The sequence below is a fragment of the Rhinolophus hipposideros genome, assembly GCF_964194185.1.
Source record: "Rhinolophus hipposideros genome assembly, chromosome: 17".
NCBI classification, from domain to species: Eukaryota; Metazoa; Chordata; class Mammalia; order Chiroptera; family Rhinolophidae; genus Rhinolophus; species Rhinolophus hipposideros.
The window spans coordinates 12,663,485-12,687,819 of record NC_138063.1 but is presented as its reverse complement, the minus strand read 5'-3'; the positions used below and the strand labels follow the sequence as shown (position 1 = coordinate 12,687,819).

At 39.5% G+C, this 24,335-nt stretch overlaps 1 protein-coding gene across 1 annotated transcript; it reads right to left on the bottom strand.

Annotated features, from left to right (window-relative positions):
- Positions 1-693: 693 nt before the first annotated feature.
- On the bottom strand, positions 694-22,722 carry LMAN1 (lectin, mannose binding 1). Its single transcript, XM_081078339.1, has 13 exons — positions 22,461-22,722; positions 19,150-19,304; positions 18,959-19,066; positions 17,983-18,044; positions 16,891-16,990; positions 14,643-14,766; positions 13,081-13,139; positions 12,513-12,645; positions 11,006-11,199; positions 10,804-10,874; positions 5,859-6,012; positions 4,277-4,398; positions 694-3,984 (listed from the first exon to the last, which is right to left on the bottom strand). Exons 1-13 carry the CDS (start codon positions 22,696-22,698, stop codon positions 3,948-3,950), a joined length of 1,557 nt encoding a protein of 518 aa, XP_080934465.1. The 5' UTR covers positions 22,699-22,722; the 3' UTR covers positions 694-3,947.
- Between the last annotated feature and the right edge of the window lie 1,613 nt (positions 22,723-24,335).

Sequence of the window (24,335 nt, the reverse complement as noted above, 5' to 3'; positions counted from 1 at the left end):
GTTTCCACCATCCCATCCCTGTAGGTTCACTGATCAGGCTTTAAGTTTCCTTTGATTTCTTTCAAACCCATCTATTTAAATCTTTTATTGTATCCAGTATTTCTCAGAAGAGGGGGGTCCATTACCTTAGTCTAGTCTACCAATTTCTAAAACCACATTCGACTCTCTTACAATGCTACCAACCCTCTGAGGTAAGTATTATGAAAAAACTGAACGTTATCTTTACCGAATGGCACAGCCAAGATTCAAACCCAGATTTGTCTGACACCAAAGCTTTATGACCTCAGAATTAGAATTACTTGGTTAAATGGTGCTTGCCAAAAAGATTAAAAGATTTTTTAACTGCTGTTAGTAATGATTAAGAGTTCCAGCTTAACTATACTTTTACCAGTATTTGGTTATTAAAAGTGAAAACATTAAATATTAGGTTGGTGCAAAAGTAATTGAGGTTTTTGCAATTTTTAACCTTTTAAACCGCAATTACTTTTGTACCAACCTTTTTTTCATTACCAGCAAGGGTAAGCATTTGTCCAATGCCATTTCTCTTCTCTTTTTATGCTTCCACGTGTTGATTCTGTAGGCATCTACCGAGGGCAGAGCGCACAGCACATCCTAAATGAAATACTATCACAAATCAGGGCCTATTTGCAAAATAAATGACGATTTATTACCCAAAATCAATGAAAGGAAAGTAAATTTACTAAAATATTTCTTTATTTGAATAAGGTCAATGTCATTTCTTGAATTCCAGCTAGCATCAAATAACAATCAGCAGAAAACACTTGACAAAAAACGTTATCCAATTGAAATTAACAGTGGATAGAAAACTCCTTTGAACTTTAAAAGAAATATATTAAACGGCAACATACAGATCTAAAAAGTTGCAAGTGGTGATTTCACATTCGACCTTATAAATACAACAAAATCCAATATAATCATTTGTTCACTATCTCCCTGCGATAAGCACATGGACAGAAATAGATAATAACATCTTAATATTCACAACCGTTATTATTATGTTCTTTACAAAGACTGTGTCTCTGTGATGCAGCGGGTCCGGCAATCCCTCATTCAAGTAATTTTTGTTTTCCCCAGGTTATCAAAAAGTACAATTGTCTGAGATAAAATGTCACAAAAATCGCCACCAGGAAAGCAAAAAGCTTTAGCAGGCAGACGTGAAGATGGGAGTTTTCATGGCTTGAGCATGATCTGAAGATGATTTTGTAAGTTTAAAAGCCATCAACCAAAGTACCAAGAGCTACAGGCAACAATCTGGGTTTAGTTTCTCATTGCTACTAAACCAAGAGTTTTAGTAAAGAGAACATGAAGTAAATTTTAAGTATAAAAGAATCAGTGCACATTTGCTAATGTCGTTGACAATGAAAATGTTACATTATGCTCTCAGCTCAGCTTTAAATCAACAAAGCAACGCTTATTTTTTTTCACTCCCCATTTTAGTGGTTCTCAAACATCAGTGTGCTCAGAATCACCTGAGGTGCCTGTTGAAAGTGATATCCTGAAGCCCCACCTCTGAGTTCTGATTTAGGTGGTTTGGAATGGAGCCCTGGGATCTGTATTCTTAACAAACGCTCCAGGACCCGGATGGATGGTCCACGGGCTACAGTGTGACAAATACTGGTATCCCTTCAATACATAACAAAATGTTGTTTGTTTGCAGCTTCATAGTAAAGTGTCAAGCTGAATAAAACATCCAAACAGTTAGAACACAAATAGGTACATTAAATAAGGGTTTCCGCCATCATGTAATTGCATTTCTTTTTAAAAACATCAAAAGCACAACTTATATTAAAATTTTAAAATCAATTTTGTTTTAATCCAAGGCACCTATAAAATACTTGCTGGTGTGAGAGAAGTTAAATTCAATTATACAAAACAGTACAGAAATGAAGGAATCCTGGCAGTGACTGAGTTTTCCACAGAGCTAACACTTTTCTTTGAAAATGAGATAATGTCAACGATTTTGAGGAAAATAAACCAGTTTTCAAATAATATGATAAACACCCTGTGCGAACTACTTTACTAAGTGATTTTTAGCAAATTAAATTACTAAGTAGAAAAGTTTCATGCGAGTGCTCTTTCATAATGGTCGTCTCCATTTGTATTGGAAATGATCAGAACAATTCCTCTTGAATTTTAGCCTGAAAAATGCGTCCTGCATAGATCTACTGTTCCTTTACTAAGTTCAGGCACATGTGACCATGGGTTTTATAATATTGGATACTTTGAAGCCTTTTATCACAGGAGGATTTCCCAAGTTCATAGTCTACAACTTAAATATTCTTCTCAAGGTGTTAATTTTTTTCATGAAATAAGAGTAAATTCTGTGATGATGAGGTCTCTGAAATATGAATTCACAATGTTAAGACTCCGAGGAAGAATACTAGAGAGGCATTCTGCATGCGGAAGTGACTGAGGAGAGTGACTCATCATTAGAACGCCCTCCGTCAGTGTTCCGGGACAAATGCTAACATAAGGAGCAATGCCAGCACACGCAGCACAAGGTAAGAACTGCTATCATGTAGAGTTCTTCATAGCCTTTGTATAGATGTTAGGCACTTAGCCTGACCTGTAAGTGACATCTTAGAGTTCATTTCTCAAAGTTTGGAAGAATTAAATATACTACTTTGTAAAACAGTATTACTTTGGATTCTACGACAAACAAAAGATAACCACTTTTGCTAAAAGAGGTAAAAGAGTATTTTGAAGCCAGCAAAAATAAGTCCACATGAGCTGTGAGAATAAAATTAAGTGCATTTAAAAATGTCACTTACAGACTGTTTCTATAACACCTATTAATAGAACTATGTACAAAGACTATTAACCCCTTCCAGTCTGACATTTCAAGGTTAAACTTACTAACAAGTGCTTCACAATATCCTCAGTTCTGGTATTTAAAGAAAGAAACCAGAATTATTAACTCTATTTTCAAATTTTGCCTTCAAAAATCCTAACACTGCTTCTAATACAGCCTCCGTGATTTATACGCACATGCAGAATGGCAAACACCGGGTTGTATGGAGCAATGTAAATCTGTATGTAGTGTGGGGTTTGTGAACTAAAGGGTCCTCAGAAGATGCAATCTGAGCTGACTCTACATGTACAAAAAAGGAGAGATAAGTTCCTTAAATCACAAATACAAATGCAAAAATTGTTTTTGTAGTATTGAACTGACACCGTTTGAATGAAGACATTCAAGAATATGAGCAACTATGAAATGAACACATTACCAGGCAAAATACCCATACAAACTATTATGAGAGGAATGTGTTCACCTAAATGGGTTTTTAGGTGAAGAGCAGCTCTTAAGTTTCCCCCAAAATTTCCTTTAAAAGTGAAATATATCACTGATAATCAGAGGGGAAAAATACTTCAATAAACTATCTGAAGCCTATTATCCAGATCCTAATGATCTCAGACAAAATGTTCTTTGATTTCAAAGAGAGTAGTATGAGATTAAAGGATTGCGGGATTGGCTCTTAGAGTAGGAAATTCTGACCTTTTAAAAAAAAAGACAGGTTACAAAATAATCATGATGGGGAGCTCTTAGTTAGACCTCATATTTTGGGGGGCAGGAGAGCAAGTGTGTTTATATAAAATAACGAAACCTCCAACATCTGAGGCTTAGGGGTAATTTTCATATCTGGGGGTTGTCCCCATTTTCTATTATTTACCCTCTTATTTATCAATTCTGTTCAGTGGCTGTATTCTATTGGCCAGAAATTCACCAAAATTTAAATAGATTTTATGTACTATGCACAAATTTACATGTGGTTGTCTTTAAGGTTTTATTTTTACTGCAAATCAATGTTTAAAGTTATTTTATACAAAATTTAATAATTTAGCCTATGAAGCAATTTAAATACTTAAATTCCCTCAAATAGACATTTTGTACATACATACATGATGTACACATATGAAAATGGTGCTCAAAAGAATTTTTTGGCAGCTGCTTCTTGTTGAGTCCTAAGAAAAAACAGAAAGAGAAAAACTGAAGCATTTCTATACGCTTTACTTTGGAAAGAAACAGGATTGCTTAAAATTAAAATGTACACAGTCTTCTGAATTACAAAATACATTAGGATAAGCCTACATTGTATACACGCACCCCCCATATGAACTGACATCGACTAAAAACATTTGCTTTGCATAAATCTAATTTATAAGCACTGAAAGTTCTATGATCGACAGATAACTTTACTGAATATTTCAAATTAAACAAATACAAAAAATGTTGGGTCGAATTTTAGAGGCTTACCTGTACATAATATAACCAACGAATAACATCGTTTGTACCACTACAAATATAACAAAGTGCACCGTCGATAAACATGATGGAAATGGTGGTAGTTCTGGGCATCTCAGTCTTTCATTTGATGGCTATAAGGCAAAAGACTTTCTATTAAAATTAGTTGAGTTAGTATTTTAGAAAAAGAAATAAATGTGAAATCTTTACAAAACTCATGGTCTACTATATAAATTCAAGAATTTTCATTCATTCACCCCATAAATACCTTCCATCCCCTTAATTTTTACCACTAAGCTTTTGGAAAGAGTAGTTGACACTGGCAGGCCTCCATCTTTTCACGGTCCAGTCGCTAACTCATTACCATCTGGCTCCTACCTTCCTCATAGTGATGATGATTTTAGTGTCCTCGAAGGTCCACAAATCCCCTGGACACTCCGTGTATACTTGCTGTACTAATTATCAATAGCGTCACCATCAACAGGGCAAGCACGTTACTGTTTGAACCAGAACACTTTTGGGTGCATTCAGCGTCACTTGGAGCGTTCTGGTTCAGACAACCACTTGGTTGCCCTACTGTGAACTACCTGGCAAACATAATGGCTTTGTCTCAGCTCTGACACTCCCTCATCTCCCAGCATTCAACATTACTAATTAGCATTCTGAAAAATGTTTCCTTTTCTATTTCCATGAGTGTTCCTTCCATTATAAGGAGGTATTAAATATTAGGGACAAAGATTTCATCAAGGAATCTCGGCAGAATGGCTTCTAACATTATTTGTTTTCAATATGCTGACATCTACGAGATCAAGTTCATCAGGACATATATACTACCCACAGCAAATCTGGCCAAAGTTGGGCGGAAAAAGCCTCAAACATAATTAACAAATAGATAATAATGTTCTGGATAAGAGGTAATGGTCAGTAAGAAAACCATTAAGCCATATATTGAAAATCTGGAGGAGAAAGAGGCAAGTGCTACAAGCATCTGTGAATTTTTTAAGGGTTTTTAAAGCCAATAATTAAGGAAAAACTTAAAAGTACCATGTGTGTCTTTTAATATTGCTCTTATGCATATTGTACTTCACAAAAATGTTTCCTATTTTTAACATTTATTACCAATCTCCAAAAATGCAGCTGGGCCTTACACTATAAAAAAGACCTAATAAAGTAAAACAAAAACAAAAAACTTTTTGAAAAATGAAACAAGACAGGAAAAGCAGCTGGAAGAATCTTGCTTAAAGAAAGCTGCTATCAGTCCGCCAGCTGCAGAGCTATGGCCAACAGCGGAGACAGAGAAAGGAGTTACCCAGTAAGTGCGCACTCAGCACGTGCCAGTCTAACAAAACGGTTTGTCAACAGACATTTCCCTTTTCAAAGCTATTTACATATATAATTACCAATAACAAGGGCCATTTTTTAAAGGAAGTTTACAGAAAAGAATCTAGGAAAAAAAAAAAGTCTGAGGCTGACAGCTCCACTATTTGGAACAGCATTAAAAAAAAAAAGGGATCTGGAAGCATGGGCGGCACACGCGGCCCTATGGAGTAGCTCCGCCTTGCCTATTATAAAAGCGCATGCGCTCACTCCTTACCGCGTTCCGTTGCACCAGGCTCTCGATGTCCCGCTTCACCACGTGGAGGTGCTCTTTGATGTCGTTGAAGTGCTGGGTTGATTCGTACACGCCCCCTGCAGGTCCGGGATGCTGTATGCCACTGACCAGTCGGACAGTTTCACTCATGGAATTCCTGAAACAGAAAATCCCTTTAGACAATGGGATCGCTAGAAAGATGATTCTGTCACAGGTTTCAAATGGTTAGCTACACATCTAAGCCCAATGTATCAGATCACTTTAAAAAAAAAAAAAGATAAAAGAAACTCAATATTATAAAAACGTGAATTGTCTTCAACATTGGAAAATAATTTATAAAACTAAAAATTAACATTATACCTTTATCTTTTATCTAACCACACAGAGAGTAACACTAAACAATTTGTTAAAACCAACATTATAAATGGGTATGGGACGACACAATGGATGACAGTTCATTTTAAACCTTTCTGGGTGTTTAATGCTGTGTAATCAGGAACTAGCCCGCCAGGCCTGGGCTGCCCAAACCCTGCACTTTCCAAATGTTTTCAGGACTGGCCCCTGACCAGCCCCTGGGAAGGGAGGCTTCTAAGCCCCTGTAATATCCTGCCTGATGAAAGTGTCTCTGTCTCTGGCCCGCCTTAGCCCAGCCAGAGAGTGCACACTAACAATGTGATTTATGGTTTTGTCTGTCTGAGGCCTCAGGCCAGTGTCAGTTTGACCTCTAGGGGGACTGGAGACTGAGTCGTTAAGGCGAGTCACATGGGTGCTCCATGCCTGTGTGACTGACCCCTAATACAAATCCCAGACACCGAGGCTTGGCCGAGCTTCCTCACTTGGAAACCCTTTGAACATGCTGTCACACAGCACTCCGCAGAGGAATGAGCACTGTCCAGGAGACGGCGTGGGGGGCGGGGACACAGCTGGAAGCTTCTGCCTGGTTTCTCCAACTTCACCCTATTTACCTTTCTTCTGTGCTGATTTTACTGTCCATCCTTTTGTTGTAATAAACCATAACGGTGAGTACAACAGCTTTTCTAAGTTCTGAGTACTTCTAGCAAATCCAAGAACCTAATGGATGGTCTTGGGGACCCCTAAGTCAAATATAATTCTATTTTCCCTTGTTATCCAATCAGATAGCCCCTTTATACAAGCCTTCTGCTTCAACCAGAACCCAACTAAAGAGGCATCTATCTGCTTCAAACAGGAAGGAAATATCATTTCTTTTGGCATATCGAGCAGTGGTGTGGTAGTCGCCAACATAGTATCTTTTTGAAGGTAATTTTGACTTCATACACTATTTCACCTTATACACACTGACTTTGTAATGTAATCACCATGTGAGCTGTGATTCTACTACTCAGATGTCAGATACGACTTTACCACTGAGTGTGTTCTTTGGATACGAGTCTATAAGCATGATAGGGAGAGGAGACAAACAGGTTTTTTTAAAATACGGTAGAAGCACAACAGGGCTACTTAGTTAAAAAGAAAGGAATGTATCTGAGTTTCAACATACTACCTGAAAATGTCAGGTTAAATTACCTAAGAGTACTTAAAAAGCTCTATAAATGGCAAATAATTTATGTTATTAACACTTATAGTATGAAATATCTTCAAACCTGGGGATTTTTTGGTGAAGTAGATAAAACAAGACTGGACTAGAAAATGTTCCCAACTGTGGAAGCTGATTTCACGGATATACAGAGGTTCACTATACTCTCTACTTCTGTGTATGTTCGAAAATGGCCGTATGTCTTTAAAATCCTTAAGTTTCCATATTCTCTTTCTAATACTGTCTCCTACGACTCCCTTTATCTGCCTTGGCTCCTGCCATTCCCTGAAAATATCCTTCACTCATTTTAGCTTCTGTGTCTGTCTGTTCTTCCTAGCCCTGACCTCTTCCCTCCAAGAGCTACAATGGAGAAAGCCCAGTTCAAATGGCTGCCTCCGTCCTCAACACTCTCCTTTCCCTGAGGCTTCCTTGCCATATGCAACCACTCCCTAAACACACACGCACACACACACTTTTCTCCTTTGCATCTGCAGATACGAATGCTCTCCCTCATACAGCATAATAGGATGTATGTCTCTGACTTCCTGACAGTGATTTCAACAGTTACAGTTCAATTTGGATGAAGAAATAAGTTCTCTAACTTACTTCCTTGAAATAAAATTTAGTTTAAAAGGTAAAAGCTTTGCTGGAAGAAAACAACAACGACAAAAGATGTTCAAATATTAGAATTACTTAGAAATAACACAGTATGTCAGGCTGAAAGTTAAGTATGATAACAAAGTTTTTAAAATTATATTTGAGTTAACATTAGCAATGAAGACTTTAAAACTGCCACAAAATATCAACGAAGTGCTTTCTGAGTAAAATGTCAATGAACACACACACACACACACACACACACAGAGTCTCTTAGAACCATAGTATTCACATCCCTTCATACGCCCAAAATATAAACAGTTAAAAATCAACCAGATATGGACGAACACAACCACTAACACAAAGCCTAACTATGCTACGAATAAATATCATAACCACACTGAAGAGAGGGGAGAAGAGCACTACACTGAGTAACTACTGGAAGGTAGTGTCTGGCCTAGATACTGAAGAGGCCAGAGGCAAAAGGAACGTTACATGAATCCATCAGTAAATGTGCTTCCTACAGGGATGTAGGATAACAATTTGGAACCACTTTATGTGCACACTAAAACTGAACCAATAAGTGAATATATTATAGATCCTAAGAACCAGGTTTCTCCTTATTGGAGAAAGAATTTTCAAATAGGGGAAGGAGGAAGGCTAAAATCAACCCTGTAGTGTTCGGTTCAGTCCGGTCCAATTAGAATCCAAAATATCCAAATAATCTCATGGTTTTTTAAAACAAATGTAGATTGGTGGGTAGAAAAATAGTGATGTGTAGGTGTGTGGGTTAGAATACACTCCTAGATTCCCTAGCTCTTCCCACCGAAAGGGCCCAGAAGCAGTGGCACCCCAGCAGTAGGGAGCACACCTAGTTCCCAGATCTTGGTTTCTAAACACTTTTCTGCAAGGAACCAGGGCTCACTGGAGAAGTGGCTGATTCTAGAGCTTGGGCAGAGAAAAGACAAGAGCCTGAAACACAGTCTAGCACCAGAAAGTGAAACGCATAAAAACCAAACACAAAGGCCAAAGTGAAGAAGCTCCTAATGACTGAGCTGGGACAATGTGAATAAAATAAATAACGGCAGTACTGAATTGTAACTCACAGAACAAATATTCGTGAGTCCATACTGATATAAGCAACTGATTAAATGAATAAATGGCGGAGAACAGACAGCTAGTCCTTACAGAATTCCATTAAATAAATGTAGAAGGAATGATGAAAATAGAAAAACCAGCCATTTAGTAAACACATTCTTATTTCAGGTAAGACATCAACGGATGCTAAAATTAGTGAGCAAATTAGTGAGCACAGTCTCCAAGTACCTTTCCCAAAATATTAACCACCAAGGGAAAGATAGGAGGTTTAAAGTAGAGAAACTGGGAAGAAAGCTTCATAAGCAAGTGATCACCGCCACCATCAGCAGTAAAGCAACATGCCGACACCACGAACGTGGTGCACTGCTGTATTCTCGTCAAAAATGCACACCCTCAGTCCAATCACTAAATACCAGACGAACCCAAACTGAGCGACAATTGACCAAATAACTGATCCATGCTCTTGGAAATTGTCATGGTCATGAAAGACAAGGAAAGATGAACTATTGCAGACTGCGAAGTCTACAGAGAAATCACTAAATGCAATGGATAGGATCTAGGGACAGGAAAATGGCGTAGGGGAAGACCGGTCAACTTTGAATAAGATCATGAGTTTAGTTAACAGTACTGTACCGATGTTAGTTTCTTGGTTCTGACAATTGCACTACGGTTATGTAAATGTTAACATTAGAGGAACATGGGTAGGGGATATACGGAAACTGTACTATTTTTGAACAGTCTGAAGTCTAAAATTAGATCAAAACCAAGATTAAAAAAATAATGTTACATGATCTAGTCTATTTCTAAAAGAATTTAAGTATTCATTTACCATCATTAATATTTTAATCACAAGTTTACAAACTGAAGATTTTTAAAAATTCCAAACCGTACAAATGAAAGAAATATAAATTTGCCTTTACAAGTTGGGTTGCTTTTTAATCTCTAGGTGTTAGGCATTTTCACCTTCTACGTAACCCAATCCTGTTTAACTTTCCAGTCCTAAAGAACTCACCTTGACGTTGTTTGTCAAGGGCGGTACTGGTTAGGGCAGTGCTCTAAAGAATTAGTTTATGAAATATGACATTTTGGCTGTTTCTCTGGTCCAGGCACTGAATGTTATTACCGGTGAATAAGTCGATCCTTTTTAGAAATTTATCACTGAATGTTCTAAGGACACAGTGTCTCTTCCCTGCTCCAAATCTTTGTCTAGTCTCTCTTAAGGTATCAGATAGAATGAAAAAGAGGTCGTCACACGTAGCATACTTCCTTCAAAATGCTTTCATTCCATCAAAAAGATGTTCCTGCCTAAGGTATGCTTGTCTTATAGCCCTACAATGCTGTGCATACTTATTCCCCTAGTATTTGTGAAAGAATTATTATATATTACCCATATTCTTTTCATATTTTAGAAATGTATAAATAGTCCTGGCTGCCAAGTAATTGCGACAAACCTGTTTTTTTTCAAAGATGCTACAGCATGTTTTTCTAGCTTAGAACAATGAAAAAAATGTAGACATATTTGCAGTTTCTAAATATCAAAAGTTCCTGCACTTTACACTCCCTTACTTATGAATCTCGAACGTGATTCTTACCTGCGTGCAGGAATTTTACAACAATAAAGTGCTTGCATATCTAGAGAAGTCATGAATTTAAAGTAAAGATAGCACATAACACTCAGATGTGGTTTTGTATACTTACTTCATTTCATTTACTTGTCTCAGAATCTCATGCTGAGTGTTCACAACAGTATCCAGCTCTTTCTGAGTGATCTGGGGGAAAAACAAATGATGAGCAGCCAGTTCAACAGTCCACACTCTACAGGACACACCGTAGGAACCTTTCTTTCCCACTCTTCTACACCAAAGGCTCACTAAGGCATCTGCATATTTAGAAAGCTCACCTGTCCATGCTGCCCCGGGCTTCCTGCCCCTCTCCTAGACATCTCCTCTGTCAAGGAAGAGACGTATTTTCTCTGTTCATCAAGGATCATATCTAACTGGCGGTTTAGCTGCTTGATTTCGAGATGAATACGATTCTGTCCTTCAAAGATTTGTCTCAGCTCACGATCCCCTACACTCTCAAACATTTCATCCGCTGAAATGGAAATGACAAATCAAAGTCAGAATCACCCACACATATGTCGTCAGGGACCCAAGTCCCAATATGCACTAAAATCAGTGCAAACACAGTGGTATCACCTCCCCAATAGTGAACATGCACACAGTGAATTCAATCGTGATGAAATTACTATTCGTCCTTGCCATCTCTGGTGGTTGAACATTACATATTCAGTCTGAATTTTTTCACCTAAAAATCATTTTCTCCTTCAAATACACTGTGTGAGTCTATTTCTATGAATGGGCAGAACTAATCAATGTTAGTAGAAATCAGAATAATGGTCGCCTCTGTGGGTGGGGGTTGACTTGAAAGAGGCATGAGGGAATATTTATTCTGCATACTGATCTGGGTGATGGTTAAATGGGTGTATGCATATATCAGAATCCATTGAATTATGCTCTTAAAATCTGTGCATTTCACTTACGTAAAAGATTAAGAAATGGAATGGAGAAGAGCTGATTTTCCTTATACCTGACCGTGCTAAAAACAGATCATTTCATTCAAATACTATAGTAAGCTTCAGAATATACTAACAAATCACATGGGACGTTTAAAACAAATGCAAAGAAAGAATAAAATTTATCTTTCATTGTTGGCTTCAGTAAGTCTGAATCATACCGTTGATTACTTAGACAATCACATACTACAGAGTGAGTTCAATTGTGCTGATGGGGAACGAACGACCCAGAGAACAAACGTTAGAAGACGAAATAGTCACTCTGTTTGGCCTTAACATGTTTTACTTTCGACACGGAGCACATGGAAGTTCTTAATTAGTGACTTAGACTAACATTTTTAAATTCTCAACCTTTAAAGCCCAGAATTCTGTTGCCTAAGTAAGGGGAGGAGAGCAAGATAACCACTTCACATTACTCTCACAAGAGTGTTGATAGTTTTCAAGTATTATCTCTATAGTAATAAGGTGATTGTGAACCACTGAAAGGAAAGAAATACACCTGGGATGATTTCATTCAGCAAATATTTACTGAGTCTCGGCTGTGCCTGTACAGCATGATTGTTGTTTTAGGTTTAGGGGACACAGCAGTGAACACAGCGAGTCCCTGTCCTCATGGAGCTCACACTGCAGGGGGTCACTACACCACACTCTTACTGTAGAAACATCAATCTCCAAGCCCTTTAGAGACTGAAGATTTGCTCACAAAGTGCTTCCAGAAATTACTTGCAATGTGCCCGATGAAACAGAGAGCATGACATAGATGAAAGGGGAGGGGACACACAAGTGCCAGGACTCCTGCTGCAGCCCCGAGGGCAGCGTCGCTACAACTCACCAGGCTGCCCCTGAAGGTCCGGGTGACCCTTCTGGAATTCCTCTTTTTTTTTATCCAATTCTTGTTGAAAGTGCTCAAATTCCTCCTGATATTTTTCTTTTTCTTTTTCTGAAATTTCTTTATCTGGTGTAGGCTATTTTGGAGTTCAAGAACAGATCACATTAAAAAATAAATTTAAAAAGATAAGAAAATAATAAACCTCAATATGTTTTTTTTTTGCATTTAACTACTACTAGTTGAAAGGTTAACATAAAAATGTTATTTCTTACTAAAATCATAACCAATTTACTCTTGCTACTAATAATTACAACACAAAATAATAGCCACCTCCATTTACTGAGTGCTTGCTAGAAGGGCACTGTCTTATCTGATGCTGACAAATCACAAGATGGCCAGTACAAGCATCTCAGTGTATCAGTCAAGAAATGGAGCGTTCCGGAGGCTAAGGAACTTGCACAAGATCACATGGCAGTAACTGGCAGAAACCAGATCCAAACCTATCAGTCTCCCCCAAGTTTTCAGCTACTAAACTGAAAATAAACTTTTGGAAAAAACTAGTTATACTTACTGGCTCTTTCCCAGGCTCAGTTAGTTGGAAAGTCAGAAAAGAAAGGACATCATGGTCATCTACAAATTAAAAAAATAAAAAAAATCTGAAAAATTCCATAATAGATTATTTTTATGGTTGTGAATTTACAGGTATCTATTGTGTTAAAAAATAATAAGGGAAATAACAAAAAGCAGCTCTAATTTGGTAAACACAATGGTGCTGTGAGCTTAGAGACAAAAATTCATCTGAAAGATTTTATTAGAAATAAGTGAAAGTTTACTTTCTTAAATCCTAACCCAGAACATTTAGCAGTGTTTAACACATAACAGATGCTTAACAAAGGTCTGATAAGGGGATGAACAAACAGATGACAGGTCTGAACAAGCCTAAACTTCTAACGCAGGCACCGAGACCCTCCCAGTTTTTCCCACAAATCTTCACGGACTATGTCCCAGCCAAACAAGACAAAACTCTTGTCCCTCATTACTTGCTGTACCTATCTGTCTCTGAACATTTCATACAGCACTTGCCTTACTTTGTTAGAAACATGACACTTGTCCGTCCTGGCTTACTGGGACAGTGCTGATTTATCCATGTTGTCCTGGCCTTATTAATAGCATCTCCTTTGACTCTCAAAGCACTCTGATTAGATAATATGATTACTCTCTATACACATCATGCAAATTTGTTTCCCTTGCATAGCAGATATTAACAATTTTATTTATTTACAATCATATATACAAATCAGATTAATTTCAAGCTGCTTAAGCTGAAAACAGGGACCTAGCATATCAAACTTTGTAACATTGAACTAAAAATACCAAATCCTGACTAGTCACAGCCACAAAGTAAAAGCAATTAAATCCAACTGTGCAGCAATCTCTCAGCTTCCTGCCACTACTGTGGAGACCTAGACATGCAGCCAGACTAAAGAGAAAACTGTAATACACAGTGTAGGTCAGGGAACTGGAGGAGCAGTTGTGCAGTAGGATAGAGCCCTTGACCCGAGAGCCAGGAATCCTCTTCCACCAACTCCCACATTGGTCTGACCATTACTGCTCGTGTGAGCTTTAGAAAGTCCTTTAATCCATGATTTGGCAAACACATCTAAAAAAGGGGTAAATATAATCTGTCTTCCCTCACTCCCTTCCTGTGTTATTGTAAGGAACAATTCATATATTTGAAAATAATAAAATTACATAATGTACAGCGTAACCACCCGACAGTGTTAACATCAATGGGAAGTTCATTTATCACCACACGTGGAAGAAAAAGCGGTCAATCTTGTTTAAAGTGTAGTCCCCAGTCATATTTCCTCAGGCTACCAAATGCATTTAAATGTGCTGTGACAACTCTCAGGATCCTAAAACATTTTCCAATTAATCTTTTATAGCCTCAACTTTAAATGCCTCCTTCAAAATAGAATCAACAGTCCCCAGAGACCAAAAGACTGGCCTCACAAGCCATGGGAAGCTTACAACTAGTCTTAAAATGTTAAAAGTAAACAAGTATCCAAAATATACTATTCCTAATGAAACTCAATTCACAAACTTTTAATATTAAAAGATAGCAAGATTTACCTGCAAGACCTCCAGTTGCAGCAGAGATTCCAAAATGCCCTTGTGCGGGGATAATCATATTTTCCACTTTGGCACAAAACTCATAATCATTTTTATCTGGTGTGAATCCATTATTAACCATTACCTAGAGAGACATACCATAGCTATAGCTTTTACAACAGACATTGTAAAAAGGACTTCAAATAGTAAATTTATGGCCAATACGATTTGATTTTTACATCTGGTCTAATAACCAACTATCAACTTTCTCTCATTATTATAAAGGGTAATCCCTTGTCCATTAAATAACCTCCCTTACTTGGTACATTATATAAGATATTTTACTTAAGAAAATAATTTTTGCCCCTCTACGTGTCAAAGGCTTAAAGAGAAAAATCTGGTAACTTCCCATGGAAATCTTTCTAAAATAGAACATGGTTCACCTTCTCTCCAGAAGACTGAGGAACCATGGTTACTTTCTTTGAATGGTTCATACAGAAGAGAGATCAGACTTGTTTTAAAACCCCATTGGCAGAATTAAAACGAATAGGTTGAATTTACAATGTTTACCACAGCTAGCTGAGAATTAAACAGATGGCTCAGCAGACAGTGAGCTCGTCTTCATTAAATTAGGAAGGTAACTGGATTGTCATAAGTTAGCAGAGACAGCAAAAGCGACAGAAGTCATACTGACAAAAAAGGCAGAAAATGAAACCACTAAAAAGACCCATACTCTTCTACTCTGCAGAATGTGTTTTTGAAGTAATGACCCTAAAGGTCTTAGAAGAAGGTTGGAATTCTAAGAAAGCACAGGAATCACCTGACCCATGGACACTCTTATCATGATCCCAGTCCGGCTGCAGTCTAGCCTCTTCCATTGCCTTTCACTTCCAGCAACCCAATCGCTAGCCCCACCCTGAGTAAGAGTCGCTGACATTAAGGACGGAAGCAGAAGGAGTAGGTACAAGGCCCTAGTCAGCGAACTTCCATCATTGCTTTCGGGTGCAAAGTTTTGTCAGTTGTAGTTAAGAGTAAATCACACAGGGAAAATGTTCCAGTACTCTGTCCAAATTTTCAGCAAGAGAATACGATACCTGTCAACAGGAAGGGTTAATCCCCATACAATGTGGGACGCAAACATGTGAACTCTGACTCCACAACTGCACTCACCCCCCCCCCCCCCCCCCCCCCCCGCCCCAAGCAATCTAGTAGTAACTGCTGTGGTTTCTACCTCCTAATTACTGCTCTTCTACCTTAGCTCAGACCACAAGTACAACCCTGCAGTTAAGATACTGCTGGGTTCAAATCAGTTCTGTTACTTGTTTGTTGTTTGGTATGACACTGTCCAAGTTAGTTAAAACCTCCCATACTCAATTTCCCCATGTGTAAAATGGGGATGCCCACCCCACAGGGCTGTTGGAAAGAATAAAGGAGAAACTGCATGTGAAATATTAAGCACGGGGCGTGGCCTATTAAAGGGGGAGGAGTCTAAGAGGTTGTATCTTTTGCTCCTTTCACAAATGCCAAGGTAAGAACACTGCTGTCTAAGCCTTCTTCCTAAATTGCAAATCTGAGCATTTCAGTTTCCTGCTTAAAACTCTGTAAACTGTTCTTTTTAAGATAAACTACATGAGACCTACAAGACTTGTTTACAGCCGACCTTTCACCTCACTTCTTCCGATCTCCTGTAACCTCCAGCCACACCAAACCACTTGCTTTTCCCCAATCTTTCAGCATTCCCTCCTGATGCCAGTTTCCTTTGCCGGGAATATGCACCCAACTAGGAAATTCCTACTTCCCCTTTAAGCCACAGCTACACTCTGAGAAACTGTCTCTGCCCTTCCCCACACCCACCTGGCAGGTACAGGATTCTAACCCATTTATTTCTCACTGGTACCTGTGTTGTAGTATTTATCACGTAGCATAAAAATGTTACATAAATATCTCCAGCATTAGACTACAAGCTCTTTGGAGAAAACGACCTTTGCCTTACTCATATTTGTATCTTGAAGGCTTGGACATGTACACAATGTGTGGCACACAGTAGGATGCTTACACATTTACTAAATACAAACCTAGTGGCAAGGTTTTACAACACATGCCCACTTACACCGAGCTCTGAAGCCACTTCTGTCCTCTCACAGTAACACTGATTAAGTACAGGGATAATGTCCAAATTCAAATGCATTGAATTTCGATGAAAGATTTAAACTGAAAAGTCATACCAGAATCCTGTTCCCTTGATTATCTCTAAACGAGTGTTACTTACTGCCAGTGTTTTCTGGTAATATATAATCTTTGCCCGGACAGGGTAGGGTTTATTACGGAAGTCCCTCTGGCAACTTGCTAAAGCTTGATTAGCACCATCACTACAGTGTGAGGGAAAGGAAAACAAACAAGAAACTTAAGCTTCGTAACATTTAAAAACTCACTATTTAAAGTGATTAATGTCTAGAAAGGTTAAAATAGTATCGAGTTATGACAAAGTCTTGGGATATTTGGTTATTTATTCAGAAGACACAACGTGGATGCATGAGTTTTTCCTGGGCATCCCGTCAGGGCTCTGGGTAACAACAGGAGCCACTGTCACCGTCCGCTGATGGCAGGGCAGCCACACGACCCGTCTACACGCGATCAGACTCCTGTACCCTGGCCCACAGTCAGCATCACACATGGAGCTTTAAAAATGCAGACTCCTAGGTCCCACTCTAGAGCAACTGAAGCGGAATCACGAGAAGGCCTTGGCGCCTCTATTTCAAATAGCTCCAGTGTGAAAAGTCACTAAAACAGGAAATGGTAAACAGGTTGTGGATACGAAATTTCCTTACTGTTCACTAGATGGCTAGAACGTAATTCCTCCCACAACAAACATGTAAAAAATGAAAAAAACGTAGATACCTAATTCGTACACATTACAAATATACTAAACAGAAGCTTTGTAGCCCACCGAGAATCTTTAAATACAGCAATACTAAGGTTGAATAAAGTGGCGTAAATTTCTTAGTCATTAGTTCAGTCAAGGTTATGAACTTTAATTTTGAAAGACCCCTTTTAATAAAGATGAAAAGACATGACTAGTGGCATCACTGAGAGCCAGGAACATTTTATAAACCTTTAAAAGTATTATATAATTTTAGGTTAAATAAAACAACACATTTTTATGTTTGAAATATAAGGTGGTCCACAGAAAGAACTTTAAAACAGAACCAAATTAAAATAAGACCATTGCACCAAGCTACAATGTTACTTCACCTAGATAATGTTATTTCACCGGGAAAATGATCAGATTTGAAACAATGCATTTTATGAGGTTCCCAAAAAGAAGCTGAAATCAGGAATAATGTAAAAAACACCCACTTACTTTTGATGGTCATAATGGATTTGTCCATTGTTGCCTATAATTATTATTGCAGGATTATTTTTCTAAAATTAAAGAGAACATAGTTGTTTTAAAATCCTTAAATCAAAGAATTCTAGATCATTCTGGAGGTGCTATAAGGTCTCTTGATCTCTAAAATTATAAAACTCAAAATTTACAAATAATTAATAGAAGAGATTTCCACTTACTTAGAAAAAACTATAATCATTCAAAACTATAATCATTATAATCATTCAAAACTGGTCACTTAACACCTCCATGAAGACTGTCTTTGAATAATCCACCACAGCATGTATCCGAGGACACACTGTGAGCATGGGACAAGTGTGGGACTTATGGGAGCTAAGTAACATGGCTTCAGCATTCAAAGAGTTATGAAAGTTCTTTAAATTGCTAATAATGACCCCAGTAGATAAACTACCAGCTCAAGCAAAGATCAGTCTTAAGGCTGCTCAAGAACAACTTACAGTCTCTGATTTATAAGTACATTTTGTTCTTAGCTGTTTTAGGAGATCAGAGAAATTGGCTGATCAAAAACTGATTAACATATGAAAAGAGATTCATATGTGAGCTAGCAGCAGTAATGCACATGGGTATGTTCACAAAAACAAACTATAATTGTCTAGTCTAAACACTACTGGTTTCACTGCCGACGTCAAAATGACTCATGTTTATCCATTAAAATTACTATGTACATACAAAGTGCTGGGGATCGGGGGGGGCCCTGCAAATTTTCGGAGTTAGGGCTCCATTATGATCTCAAGGTAGACTACGACAAATCATGAATTCAGAGCTTTACATTTATAAATTCCCAGCTATATAAAGACTAATCAGCGTACTTACTTTGGGGAGTTCTCTACTCATAAACTGACAAACGTGTTAAATAAGGTATATGTCTCACAGCTTAATTTATTAGCAGATACGTTAAAGTGGGCAACAGTCCTGACAAGACACATACCTTTCCATCATTGTCAAAAGAATCAAAGAATATTCCAACGCCATTCCACATATCAGCTGATCCAAACACAGGACCCTCCAACCCTTGATTTTCTGTGTACCAAATTGCCTGTAAATTTAGAATAGGGAACATTTAGGGGCTGGTGGTATGTGCATTTATATGTATTTTCAAAGTTAAAGAGATTATCATACCAGGCCATCAGCTCCAATTCGACCTCTTCCAGTCACTCGAAATGTCACCTCAATTTCCCAGTTCTCAAAGGCTGCTTTTGTCTTTGTCCACACAGACCCTCTTTGGCTTTTTAAAGATGGTGCTATTCGAATTTGATCTGAACTTGGAATAGCATCTAGAACAAAAATCAGGGAAGAAAAGCTTTAAGTTATAATTAGGTAAAACTCAATGAATCATCACCAAACTGTTACATATACTTAGATATCTAATTTTAACTCACTAACCTATACAATTATTTTGTCAGGAAATATTTCATGTTGAAAGTTTCAACTTTTAAATTTTAGGGCTTTCTAACAACCCCCCACCCCTTTTGAGTAGTGGAATATCGCTGCTAAAAAAAAAAAATTAAAACTGTAACCATATACTAAAAATTTAAGGGACAGGAGGGAGAAAATTATGGCTTAAAAGGCAAACCAAATATTTGATTCTCATATTATTTTTCAAATGCCTCAAAAATTTGCATACAACTTTTTAAAAACTGTGATGTATTTCACCAATTTGCAAATGTTAGAAAGCTCAAACAGTATGAAAAGAACATACCACTAGGAACCAAGAGACTTATTCCTAGTCTCAGTTCAGCTGTGTGACTTTGAGCAAATAATTCTCTTACTCTCTTGGGCTCACCATATGTTCACCTGTAAAATGAAGGGGCTGGGCTCAATCACTTCCATAAAAACCCCAAAAGTTATATGCAAAATTTTATGCATATATACATTCTTCTAGGGAGAGGGTCAACTGAATTTAAAGTCAATAAGCAGTTCTTCAGCATCAGTAGATTTTCAGAGAGAAGTGATTCTCAAAACGGTGGTCTGCATCTCCACGCTGGGTTCAAGTTCCAGCTCTACCACTTACTAGCTGTCTGATCATAGGCAAGTTACCCCACTTCTCTAACAACCTCACAGGCAGATAAGTGCCTATGTAAGCGCATATAAGTATCTCAATAAACGTTAGCTACCCTTATTATTCGACTAATTATTAAGCAACTATCAGGCCTACATTTGAACAATTCTAGCACACCCTCTCAGATGTTAACCAATTCTGGCATGCATGCTGGGAAATAACTGTATTGTCTCTGTCTAGGTAGAAAAAAACTTGACAAAAAGAAAAGCCAAGATACTTCAGTAAGATCGGTCACTGTCACCATCAAACACTTAAAAGTTGGGGGCAGGCATCCTCAAAAGAGTACTGGATATTGAATCAGAAGACCTGGATTTGAGTTCTATTCTACTGACACTAGCTGTGTAACCGTTTCCAAGACCTTAACCTTTCTGAACATCAGTTTTTTTTAAATCTATAAAAACAGATAACACCTGCATTGCCTACTAAGGATCAAATCAGAATGAAGGTGAAAGAGCTCTGAGAGCTATAAAGGGTAACAAATTGTTATCATTTTTTGCCCTTATGGACCCAGGGGTGTGTACTGAGAGTACAAAAGGACATTAGAAAGAAGCACGAAAAAGAAACACCACAGATTTGCTCCTAATTTAGGGATGAATGTAAAGGGCCATGTTTAAACTAAATCTTAGGTTTCTCTACTTTTCAAAATTGTTTTAAATAGTGGATCTCAGGACAAAATAAAAAGATTTTTAAAAACGATCAACGGAGTTAAGAAAACAGTGAGGATGTGAAAAATACGGTGACAATTAAAGCAAGGAATATCCGCAGCAGTGATTCTCAGAGTCAGGAGATGGAAAAGTCATGGCTAAAATACTAATCCCTTCGTTTCAAATTCAGTCTAGCCATACGACTTGAATTCACCTAGATACCTTATCTGACCTTTCTGCACCAGACAAACTGAGTTACAGGCTCTGTAAAGAAAGTCAAGGTAACTAATTTGAGTCGTTGATTAACATTCCTCGTTGCCTGAGTATGTGGTGCAAGCACAAACGATAGAAAGAAGAGCAGGCAGGCAATGGAGAGAAGCAGAACTGGAACGGTGTGAACCAGCTCATCACCACTACTGAAAAACGCATCATCACTCCAAAAAGAAAAACCAAAAAACCCCAAAACTTGTGTTTGGTACTTCTGGATCATCTTTATGTACGGAGAAGAGAACGTTACCTTGATCACAAATACCCAGGAACGTACCCTAGACGAGTGGGCACATAACTCACGTCTGTTGAGTAAGAAAATAATTGCACGCTACTTCAAACACTTAATGACTTGGTCATTAAGTCCAATTGAAATGTATACCGTTTAATTAATGATACATTAATTTCAGGGCAACAGCCCTTCCTAGAAGGGTGCTTCCTAGTCAACAATTACTTTCTAGAAACGGAACATTTTGTTTCACGTATTGGCCAGTCTAAAATGATGTACACTAACCTCATATAAATGATTTCTGAATTACACGTAAAGATGGAATTCCAAGTGCCAGAGCTTCTCACCTCATACAAAGGCACCTGCCGCTTGTTTCAAAAGGTGCATCTGATGGTCACTGAACAGAGCTTACCGCATGTCAAGTGCTCCGGCCGGTTCCTTAGTCAGCAGTGACACATCAGCCCTAAAGTACAGGTGTTTCTCTCACATATGTAAATGTCTAGCAGGGCAAGCTCTTATCTACTAACAGTGCTAACAGACACAGAGTGAATAAAACATGGAGCACAGGTTATTTCGACTTTTCCAAAAAACGTAACAACGACGAAAAGGCTGTCGACATAATGCTATTCTGAAATAATAAATACCAAAAAATATATTCCTTCCACGAAAGGACAAGCATGACTATTAGCTACATACTGTGTTCATACAAGAGGAAGCAGATTTAAGGTCTCGTTCCAATAGGCTGAGACGAACGTCTCCTGACATAAAAACTTACAAATCACTCTAACCCCGACACGGATCATCTCTAGAGCTGTCAGGGGGAGGCATCGCGTACAAATCGGAACCTCAACCACGGCCAACACCCCTTTAAAAAACATAGGCCGGGGAGGGCCAAGGGGAGGCGGAAGGAGGTGGGGCCGCGTGGACAGGTCTCAGATGGGGGGGTGGGGGGGTGCGGGACGTTCCCCTCGAGACGTGGCGCTGGGCGAAACCCGATGCCCACACACGAGTCTACGTGAGTGCCGGGAGTCGTGAGGAGTAACAAGACACCTCTAAGCAAACGGAAAGACCCGACGAGATCGAAGGGAAAGCCGGCGGAAAGGGGGCCGACAGAATGGGGGGAAGCCTGGGGGCAGGCGGAGGAACGCGGCGGGTCGGAGAAGGGGCCCCTGCGCCGCGCAGAGGGTAACGAGGATGGGACCCGGGCCCCCCGCCCGCCGCCCCGGCTTACTCCCCGCGTGGGCCCAGAAGGGCACGGTCCCGTCGCTCTGCACCAGATGCGGCCCCTTGAAGCTGTATTTGTATTCGAATCGGCGATGTGGCAGCGTGGCTGGGGTGCCCGCGGCACCAGGGTGCGCGGGGTCTCCTCCCACGCCTTGGGCCCAGGCGTAGTGGCCACACGACAGCAGCAGGGCGCAGAAAAACGGCCGAGCTCCGGCCTGGGGACCCCTTTGCCTGGATCCCGCCATCTTGGATTCTGGAAAGCACGGGCCTGCGGGAGGGGGAGGGGCGCGGGAGCTGAGGACGGCCAACAGGGCGCTCGCTGATTGGTGGAACCCGAGGGACCCCGAGGGCAAGGGTGAGCCCCGCCCTCGGCCTCCGCTATCCGGGCGGCCGCTGGACCAGGAGCATCTGCGGGCGGGGCCACGCCAGGGGGCGGGTCCACGCCAGAGGGGGCGGGGCCAGGAGGCGGCGGCGTCCTCCTCGCGCTCCTCTCCTGTACGCGGTGGGAAAGGGTCTCCAACTTTCTCTTCCCACGTGACAGCGAGTGTTGCAAGAGCCGACACAATGCCCACTTGCGAGAAGCTTCCTCCTGTCTCTTAACCTTCGCTGGAGGTGGCACTTGCGAGCCCTAACGCCTATGGACCCACATCAGTCTTCCCAGGCTATAATAAACCTTTCCAGTATTAGAAGAAAGGCATTCCTTTTGATCTGATACCAGTGGTTCAGTAGCTGGTTTTCATTAGGTGTTCTTTGCAGAAACAAGTCTTTACAGAATACAAAGCATAATCCCAGCTCACTGACCACCACCTACCTGTGTTAGGGCATTTCAAACCGGGAACCAGCCATCCACAGATCCCTAGGATCCGTTCCTTGGTGTTGAATCAGCGGTTTCTATGAATATGTCACTCAACCTTTACTTCTCTCAAAATTTAATGCTGAGGTCTAAGAATGATGGCCCGGGAAGCCAGAGGAGCCCCCTCATCTTAAACGATTTTTTGAGCCTCTTCTGCCAGGCCAAGTCTGCCTGTCTCCAGAGTTCTAGTTTCTGAGACAAGACCCTCCCTCATGGAAGGCTTCGTTTCCAGCTTTTGTTACCTACAACGCTAACTGATACCAGACATCCCATGTATTGAGTGCTACTGTGTATTAGGCACTGTTCTGGGTGATAAACATATATTCATTCACTTAAGAGAAAATTAACCCAATGTGTTCATTTAACATCCAGGCTTTGCTCTTGTTTCATTCATAAGAAACAATCCTCTTTCTCAAACTGCATGTCTACCCTCCCTAAAATGACACGTTGGACATCTTAACTGCTCTTCTAGTTTTCACCAATTATAAATCAGTGATGAAGCAGCACCAAGAATTTGGAGTCAACTGTCAGTGAATCCTGGTTTTCCCCATGTGTGGTCTTGGGTTAGGTGTTTAACCTCTCTAAAGCTTGGTTTACACATCTAGATAAGGGAGACTAATGACAGTACCCATGTCATTCCATTTTAGAAAGAATTCAGTGCTGGGTACCCAATAAACAACCTATTCTGATGGCATTTTTTTTAGGGTTTTTTTTTTTTTTTGTAGGGCACAGCTCACAGTGGCCTAAGGGGATCGAACCAGCAACTTTGGTGCCACCAGCACCATGCTCTAACCAACTGAGCTAACCAGTCCCCACTCTGGTGACATTTCTTCACTCTTCCACTGATAGCAAAGAGAAGCCTAACTCAGTTCCATTAGGCCAATCACATCATGGCTGCATTTATCACAACACACAGTCCATTTGTTCTTTCCATCGCTTATTTTCTCCTTAAGATAACACAGCCAGTACTGTCAGGTTTGGGCAGTGGACACTGAAGTATTTGTTGACTTTATATTAACATAAACTGCC